The sequence below is a fragment of the Aotus nancymaae genome, unplaced genomic scaffold, assembly GCF_030222135.1.
Source record: "Aotus nancymaae isolate 86718 unplaced genomic scaffold, 86718_ANA_hifiasm-v0.15.2.pri h1tg000059l, whole genome shotgun sequence".
Classification (NCBI taxonomy): domain Eukaryota; kingdom Metazoa; phylum Chordata; class Mammalia; order Primates; family Aotidae; genus Aotus; species Aotus nancymaae.
Window position 1 is genome coordinate 40,300,953 of NW_026988473.1, and position 8,987 is coordinate 40,309,939.

An 8,987-nucleotide genomic window follows, 5' to 3' on the forward strand; every position below is an offset into this window, starting at 1 on the left:
GGGCGCACTGTATTGCAAAGAGGCGGTCGATATGCAGAATTGATGCGCGCGGGCCTTTGTTGTCCGCCCATTGTGCGGGCCATGCTTATGAAGACTAATCCAATCATAAATTGCACCCCTGCGCCAATCAGAGCGCCCAGAGCCTCCAGCGAATGAAGCTCAAGTGGAGAACTTTGTTGAACTTCATTGTCAGAGCTGTCACTTTTCAAAGTGCTTTAGCAGGCGGGCCACTATAAAACCATCACCTCGACGGGAGGACCACGGAGGACTTGCAGACGCCCAAGTGGGATCGTTACTTGGAGACGTTTCCTAAGCCCAAGAGAGAGGACACTGCGGGGGCGGGAGGGGCGGGAAGCGAGGCGTTTACCCTCCGGCCACTGAAAGAAGGGTTATTTCGCCCGCCCCACGCCTATCATGATGTTCCCCGGGCTCCTCGCGCCCCCCGCCGGGTACCCTAGCCTCCTGCGGCCCACCCCCACCTTGACGCTGCCCCAGTCCCTGCAGTCGGCATTTTCCGGCCACTCCAGCTTCCTGGTGGAGGATCTGATCCGCATCAGCCGGCCCCCCGCCTACCTGCCCCGCAGCGTGCCCACTGCCAACATGTCGCCGCCCAGGCAGGGGGCTCCCACGGCCCTCACCGACACGGGGGCCTCGGACCTGGGATCCCCGGGTCCCGGCAGCCGGCGGGGCGGCTCTCCGCCAACTGCCGTCTCCCCTGCCAGCGAGCCCACGTTTCTGAAGTTTGGAGTGAACGCCATCCTCTCCTCGGGGCCCAGAACTGGTAAGTGAGGGCACAACGCTGAGGGTCCGTTCAGGTGCCAGGCATGCGCCAAGTCCTCCTGGCCTCAGTTTCCTCTAGCGAGCAGGCACCCACACGCATATCAGTGCACACACGTAGGCACAAACTCTGAGGACCTATGTCTGGCAATGTGAGACTAGTCCAGTCAATTCCGGGGAAGAAAAGCCCACAGGCTAGCCCCATGCTCGGAATGAACTTCAGCACACGCAGTCAGAGACAGTGCGCAGTCGCCTGGCGTGGTAACGCTGAGCGCACGCCCCTGGACGTCTGTGTTTCTGCCATGCAGCTTCTAGGAGACAGTTTCTTTTTTAAACTCAATATGATATATTTATTGGATTAGCTAATATTATACATCTGCAATTTCTTTCCTCCCCACTCAGTCCTACCTATCTCGTTAGTGCCTAGGATGGAGATTGGGGTAGCGTGGGACGCCGCAAAGAATCTCGTTGAGGGAAAAGGAAAGAGTTTTACAGATAAGACAATGTTAGGAAGATTTCTTTTACCCTGTCAATATGTAAGAAAGATGTCTTTGAAACCAGATGAAGGGTTACTTATATCGTGTGTTCAACGTGCTATACAATAGGCAAGTACGTAATGAAATTCTTTCTGTCTCCCTCCCTCCTTTCTGCCCCCTCTCCACCGCCCGCCAGAAACATCCCCAGCCTTGCTCCAGAGCGTCCCTCCCAAGACCTTCGCCTTTCCCTACTTCGACGGGTCCTTTCAGCCTTTCATCAGATCTTCTTATTTCCCAGGTAGGTCTCTAAGGCTTCCTTGGGCAAGGCTGGGAGGCGCCCCAGCCCCGGCCGGCCCATCGCTCCCTGCCCCAAAGCCGTATTTCTCCGTCCACCCCTCGGGGTTATGCTCTGGTTCAGAGGTTGCGAGGCGTACAACATTCACGAATCCGTCGCGCCAATTTGATGCCCTATTTAGCACAAGCAGTGACTGCTTGACACTTTGCACCAATTCCCTGCTCTACAAATTAGCAGGAATTGTCATGGTCCCAATTTGAGGCGGTTCCCTTCCCGGCGAGGAGCTGTTGGCATCCCTTCACGCCGCCGTTTTCCCACAGAGTCAGTGCACTTGGCCACGATTCCCCACAAAGGTTTCAGCACCATGACCAATTGGTCAGCTCCTCTGGGCAGCCACACACAGACCGGCCCTAGTGCCTCCACGCCGCCAAGAGACACCTACCAGCCGGGGCTAATTTCTCTTTAAGACTCATTCAGGGCTTCGGGCTTTTCACAAGACCACATGGGGTGCCCTCTTGTGTGGGATGCCTAGGGTCGCCCAGAGGGAGGGGGGACTAGATCCTCCCCCAATCCCAATCTCCTATTTCCAACCTGATTTCCCAACCCCTTCTCATACCCCTTTCCCACCCTGTCTTTTAAAATACCGTTGATCTTGAAAAATAAGAAGCAGTTGGAAGAAAGCCCATAATTGTGTCCCAGCCTAAAGGAGCAACACCTTAAACAGCTTCCACCAGGTTTTCATCCCGTAACCTCACTGGTGATTCAAACTATGGCTCAAAAACTCTGCAACTGGTCAAAACTCAAAAGGAGTCAGAGGAGTCCCTATAAAGAGAAGGGAAACTGGGTATGCCTTGTGGGGGTTAGGTAAAATCACGACAGCACTCCCAAATATTAGCGAAAGACACAAGCCATTGATTTTTTAAAGGGGGAGAGAGAATTCACCACCTACCCCCCTCCCCAGCACCACTACCATTCACACTGCTGCTAATAATGGAATTTGCTCCCTTTCTCCCTCATCTCAATGCTCTAACAAAAACAACCCGAGCTTTATAAATAGCTTTTCATGTCCATTTAATGAAAACGATTCGGGGAAGAGAAGCCTCTGCCATCAGTATTCTCCCAATGGTCTTGGCCTGCAGTTGTGTTTAGTTTGAAAGTGTAAATCTCTTTTGTCCCAGTAATATATGGCTTTCGCTGCTTGTCCTCAGTCTTTTTCTGTTAGTTCATTACTACACAATTACCATTCACGCTTCATTAGAGTCTCTGTTTCTTTTTGTTTTGTTTTTTTTCTTTCCCTTAAAGCGAAACTCTCCCCCCTTTTATCATGCCAATATCCATTGGGAAGCAGTCAATGTGCTAATTAGCTGCCACTTTTCATGTATTCCGGCCGAATTCTTTACGTTTCGTGGGGGGAGGGGAAGAAGGATTAATATAAAAAAGATGAATACTTATTGGATTTTTCAAAAAATCTAAATCGGATTTTTCCCTCTTTATCAAAATAGTAAAGCACCTCATTTTCATCTAAAGAATGCAAAAGCCACCGAAATGATAAAAGCTTAGGGGAGAAACCCAGTGGCTTCGGCTGGATATTTTATTTTTATTTTTGTAATTTATTTTTTTCTATTGCTGTTTTAGCTAATGTGCGCGTTTCTTTCCCTGAGTCCACTGAATGGAAAAACGAAACAGGCTATTGTGGGGGCTGTTTTCTATGTTTCCGTGGTTCTACCTAATCCGGGTTTGCATGGTTGAAAGGGAAAGTTATTTGGGCGGAAAGCGCCTTTCAGTCTCGCAGGTTTGTAGGTTTGTGGCCTATTCTCCAAGGGGAGAAAAAGGAGCGCTTTAAAGAGATGAAGGATCAGAGTGAAAAGCCAGGGAGAGCCACGTTGCGGGGGATGGGGGGTTACGCCCACTCACTCGTCACCTCCCCCCACCCTGCAGCGTCCTCCAGCGTCGTGCCCATCCCCGGGACCTTCTCCTGGCCGCTGGCCGCGCGCGGGAAGCCTCGGCGGGGCATGCTGCGTCGAGCAGTCTTCTCGGACGTGCAGCGCAAGGCGCTGGAGAAGATGTTCCAGAAGCAGAAGTACATCAGCAAGCCCGACCGCAAGAAGTTGGCGGCCAAGTTGGGCCTGAAAGACTCGCAGGTGAGGGCAGTTCGTTCACAGCACCCATCCCCCGCCCCCTTGCTTCACCCCCTCCCCGGCGCACCCGTCAGTTGCAAGGGTTCGGAAACCGCTTAGGTCCCACTGTACAGATGGGAAAATCAAGGCCTAGAGAGGGCGTGAGTACACGGGCCACCACCCTCGAGGCTCCACGGGGCAGCCCTCTTCTCTCCCCACCCCAACTCCCAGCCCTCCCTCCCGGGCTCAGCGGCCCCCAGCCCCGCCCTTTTCGGCCCGGTGGCAGTGGATGAATCAAAAGGAACCGCGAGCTGAGGCGGGGGCAGAGTCAATGCTGGAATCCACCTGGACCCTTTTCTAGGGGTAGGGAACGGGCACAGCCCGAGGTACAGAACCTGCTCCCCACTCCACTCCCCGCCCCCTTGGGTCCCCTGGGACCCCTGATCTGACCTTTGCTTCTCCCTTCCTGTCGCCGGCGGGGACATCCCAGGTGAAAATCTGGTTCCAGAACCGACGCATGAAATGGCGGAACTCCAAGGAGCGCGAACTCCTGTCTAGCGGGGGCTGCCGCGAGCAGACCCTGCCCACCAAGCTCAATCCGCACCCGGACCTCAGCGACGTGGGCCAGAAGGGCCCTGGGGACGAAGAGGAGCAGGAGGAGGAGGGCCCAGGCAGCCCCCGCCACTGCCTGGCCTACCACGCGTCGCCCGACCCCTCGCACCTGCGGGACCCACGGCTACCAGGGCCGCTGTCCCTCTCGCCCGCTCACTCGAGCAGCCCCGGGAAACCTTCGGACTTCTCAGACTCCGAGGAGGAGGAAGAGGGCGAGGAGGAGGAGGAAATCACCGTGTCCTAGAAGCCGCTCGCACGCCCGAGTACCGTTTCTAAGTGCTTTGAAATTGAAGAGGTGGGGTCCAGTCTGCGCGTTCACTTTGTCCCAGTGCCCAGATGCTGCCTCTCCCCGCGGTAGCACCATCACCTCGCTGAGGGCGCCACAGGCCCTGTCGTGGCCCCAAAGAGACATTTCCTTCCCCCACACCACCTCCAAATAGTCCTCCCCACATAAGTTAACTTTAAGTCTTGGTCCCAACCTTAACTTTTCAGCAAAAGCTCCGTTCTATTTTGTTTATTGTAAACTATTTTAAACACAATGGGGTGTGCTCCAGTCCCGCAGCCTGGACCTGTGAGCCAGGCCCTGCTGGTCGTTAGCAGCAACCACTCTATATGGTAGGAAATCTGTTTATGGAGGAGGAAACCGAGTTAGGAGTGAAAACATCAAATCATGCAACTAACTCCAACACCCTTGACTCTCTAGATCCCTCCACCTCCCCTAACAGGAAGCAAGGACCTCCTATTCCACTCCAGTCTGTCATCTCCACCCCTCTTCTGTCTTCCCATAGACATTCTCTTAGAAAGCTCAAAAATTTCTAAAAGGAATATATATCTACATATATAATCAATGCCTTCTGGCGCAAGGCACAACATGCATATTGAGTCCTCTCTGTCACCTACCAAAAGCTCTCTGGGGAAAGAAGTGGATTCTCTAAAGGGGGAGAAGAAGCCATCTCTATTCCTGTATGTGTGTTTTAAAGCTTTTTCTTTTTCATTTCTGTATCCATACTATATGCACCACGCACTCTACCTTGTTCCCTTTTATTATTCCTAGGGAGGTGTTGCTAAGCTGCAAACCTCCTGGGCACTGGGCATGATATGGACAGAGAGACCTACACAGCCTCTTCGATTTTTTTTAACCGAACTTTGCTGTCTTTGCACAGCTTTTATGAACTGTACACTATTTTGTACACACGTGTTGTATGGATATTTTATACCAAGGTTATTGTGAATGACTATAAAGCACTGACTAGATTTCTTTCTCGCTCTTTTTTCTTGCAATGGCTTTTAAACTTTAAAAAGGTAGCTGTTTAATTGCATAACTTATAAAGAAATACTTATTTTGTATTTTTATCATGTACAGATTTTTATATATGTATATATGTATCAAGTGAACAAATGCCAAATAAAAAGTAGAATGGATGCAATCAATCCTCATGTTATTCATGCAGAGAATGGCAGAGCTGAAAGGAATGGAGCTGTTCTAGCCCAAGGGCTGGGTTTTATAGAAGGTAAGCTGAGGTTCAAGAGGAGCAGGCTCTTGTTCAAAGCCACCCAGCTAGTAAGTAGCCACACTGGAACTAGAAACCATTTGACTCTCAGGCTAGTGCCTCTTCTGCTTTCGTGCACCTTAAAGTAACCATATTTGCCATGTTACAAGTAAAGTAGCTCCAGAGTGATACCAAAAAATTGAATCCACAATAGCTGCCTCCCCTTCTCTAAGGACTGAAATGATGAGCTAAGAGAAATCCTTGATGCAAGTCAGTCTGAGTGGCTCAAGTAGGTAATGGTTTTTCTTTTCCTCCTTGAAGGCATTTTTCATGGTCCTCAGGGAAGCTGCAAAATTGGTCTTGAGTCATTCCTTCTGTGTATGACCTGATTTCATCAGGAATGTCATCTACAGGCCTGATGTGGGAGCCCAGATATGGACTCTGGGGTCTGTGTATTAAACAAGGTTCTTTAAAAACCAGCTTTCAGCAGGAATTATTTCTTTAACCAGCAAGCTCGGGAGTAAAGAACATCAGGTTAGATCCTGGCAGGGGCTTTTGTACCCTTTGAGAGTTTGGTCTCTGCCCAATCAGCCACACATACCCATGTTTCTTTGCAATCCTAACCCAAACTCATGGTAGTTTGTATTATATTTGAAATTTGAATATATTCAATTTTATATTGACTCTTTTCAAATAATACAAACAGGCTCCTTGCTAGATCCCCTCCTGGGCTTGTTCCTGATGTTGGTGATCATTTTTCATTATTGTTATACATGATGTTGAGAAGTTGAAGAAAATAATAGTCCTTATTTTCACAATAATAATTCAAAAAACCTCCCACATTTCCCCATCAACAGACACAAAAGTATTCAGCATGGTCAGCATTCAACCCAAGTTAGTGCTTTCCCTTCAGACAGGGACGCTGAAGGATTCAGGCTATTTTCTCTCTCTCTGTTGTTGCCTGGATATCCAACATGGGAGTCTGACGAGAAGCCTGACCTGGTCTACCTTTCCCTTTATGCTAGCTCAAAAATTATTTCTTATAGTCAAGAATCATGTTCAGGCCTGGGTGTAGATTAGTGTCTACATCTAGAGTCAAAGCACTCTCAAGGCATAACCATATTCATTACAGTATTACTCACAACAGCCAGGAGGTGGAAGCAACCCAAAGGTCCATGAATGGACGGATGAATGGGTAAATAAAATGTGATATATACATAAAATGGCATATTCAGCTTTGAAAAAGACATCCTGTCACATGCTACAATGTGAGTGAACCTTGAAGACATTACATGAAGTGAAATAAACCAGTTACAAAAAAGACAAATATAGCCAGGCATGATGGCTCACACCTGTAATCCCAACACTTTGGGAGGCCAAGGCAGGCAGATCACAAGATCAGGAGTTCAGGACCAGCCTGGCCAACAAGGTGAAACCCCATCTCTACTAAAATTACAAAAATTAGCTGAGCGTGATGGCATGCACCTGTAATCCCAGCTCCTCAGGAAGCTGAGGCAGAAGAACTGCTTGAACCTGGGAGGCGGAGGTTGCAGCGAGCCGAGCTCCCACCATTGCACTCCAGCCTGGGTGACAGAGCGAGACTTTGTCTCAAAAAAAAAAAAAAAAAGTACTGTGTGATTCCACTTGTCTGAGGTATCTAAAGTAGGTAGTCAAACTCAGAGAAACAGGGGGAAGTGGAAAGTTGTTTGTTGTTCAATGAATATAGAGTTACACTGAACAATAAACAACTTTCTATTTCCCTGTTTCTCTGAGTTTGACTACCTACTTTTAAGACTTCAATATAGTCTTACAAGATGAAAAAGTTCTAGAGATCTGTTGCCCGGCAATGTGAATATAGTTAGCACTACTCAACTGTACACTTAAAATCGATTAGGGTAGTACATTTTATATTATGTGCATTTTTTTTTTTACCACAATGTTAAATTTAAAAAAATTGAATTGGAAAAAATAACTCACATTCAAGAAGAATTAAAAATCTAGCAACCATCAAAGTTATGGCAGGAAAGTGAAAAATGTGAGATAAGCCATAATATAAGATAATGTAGAAATCAAAGCATTAAAGATATACATAAAGTGCTTTTTAAAATCAATGAAATGTAGAAAAGGAAAAAAATACTCGAGATTTTTTTTTTTTTTTTTTTTAGGTGGAGTCTCACTTTGTTGCCCAGGCTGGAGTACAGTGGCACGATCTCAGCTCATTGCAACCTCTGCCTCTCAGGTTCAAGTGATTCTTCTGCCTTGGCCTCCCAAGTAGCTGGGACGACAGGCCCATGCCACTGCGCCTGGCTAATTTTTGTATTTTTGGTAGAGACGGGGTTTCACCATATTGGCCAGGCAGGTCTTGAACTCCTGACCTCAGGTGATCTGCCTCCCTAGGCCTCCCAAAGTTCTGAGATTACAGGTATTAGCCACTGCACCCGGCCAATATTTGAGATTTTTTAAAAAAGCATATATTACTCATACATTCACAAAGTGTTCTTGAGAATTAAAACACTGTGTTTTGGTTTATTCCTTTAGTGTATCTTTTATCACAAGGGTGAGAAGTATGTTCATCTCACACGCTGTTCCCCTAATGTCATTCACAGTCCCATACACATATTATTTGATATGTGTTGTGTGAAAAAATGAATTATTATAAAAGGAGGGACAGCTCTAGTTACACAGGCAGTCGGTCTCCACACACACCAATATGGGGCTCATTGTTAGTGTGATTGCTTTAAAAAAATGTTTTATTTTTTAATGAAAAAGGAAAAGAGACACTCTAGAATCTCGACTGCAGGTCTAGAAGTTTTAAACTTTTCAGATGAATGGAAGGATTACTTTGACCGATAAGAAAAAGAGACGAAGTTAACAGATCAGATGTATTTTAAATTTTAGTCCAAAAAGACTGAAATAGTTATATGCATAAGCCAAAGAACAGAAAATAAACATGAAAAAAAAAAAGGAAAAGAAAGGAGATTTTTATTGAGCACCTACTATGTGACAGGCAGGCAGTCTTCAGGGTGCCTTACAACCAGCGCTACTCTGTGCATAAGGACCGCTTGGAGGTCTCACTGAAATGCAGATCATGATTCAAAGCTCTGGGTGTCCACATTATTAACCTGATTAGTCCACAAAACACACTGCAGCAAAATTTACATGAGTTTTATCCTCACAGTAACCCTTCTAATGTAGATGCATGTTACAGATGCAAAAATTG

At 47.5% G+C, this 8,987-nt stretch overlaps 1 protein-coding gene across 1 annotated transcript; it reads left to right on the top strand.

The window, feature by feature from the left end:
* The first annotated feature begins 262 nt into the window (after window positions 1-262).
* On the top strand, window positions 263-4,580 carry DBX1 (developing brain homeobox 1). The gene is made up of 4 exons (XM_012456380.2): window positions 263-781; window positions 1,450-1,551; window positions 3,487-3,689; window positions 4,156-4,580. Exons 1-4 carry the CDS (start codon window positions 415-417, stop codon window positions 4,519-4,521), a joined length of 1,038 nt encoding a protein of 345 aa, XP_012311803.1. The 5' UTR covers window positions 263-414; the 3' UTR covers window positions 4,522-4,580.
* Window positions 4,581-8,987: the final 4,407 nt, after the last annotated feature.

Bases quoted from the DNA above. Each gene is read 5' to 3' on its own strand.
- DBX1 (XM_012456380.2), top strand. From the start codon at position 415: ATGATGTTCCCCGGGCTCCTCGCGCCCCCCGCCGGGTACCCTAGCCTC. The intron at 782-1,449 runs GTAAGTGAGGGC...ACCGCCCGCCAG, and splicing joins CTCCTCGGGGCCCAGAACTG to AAACATCCCCAGCCTTGCTC. The intron at 3,690-4,155 runs GTGAGGGCAGTT...GGGACATCCCAG, and splicing joins TGGGCCTGAAAGACTCGCAG to GTGAAAATCTGGTTCCAGAA.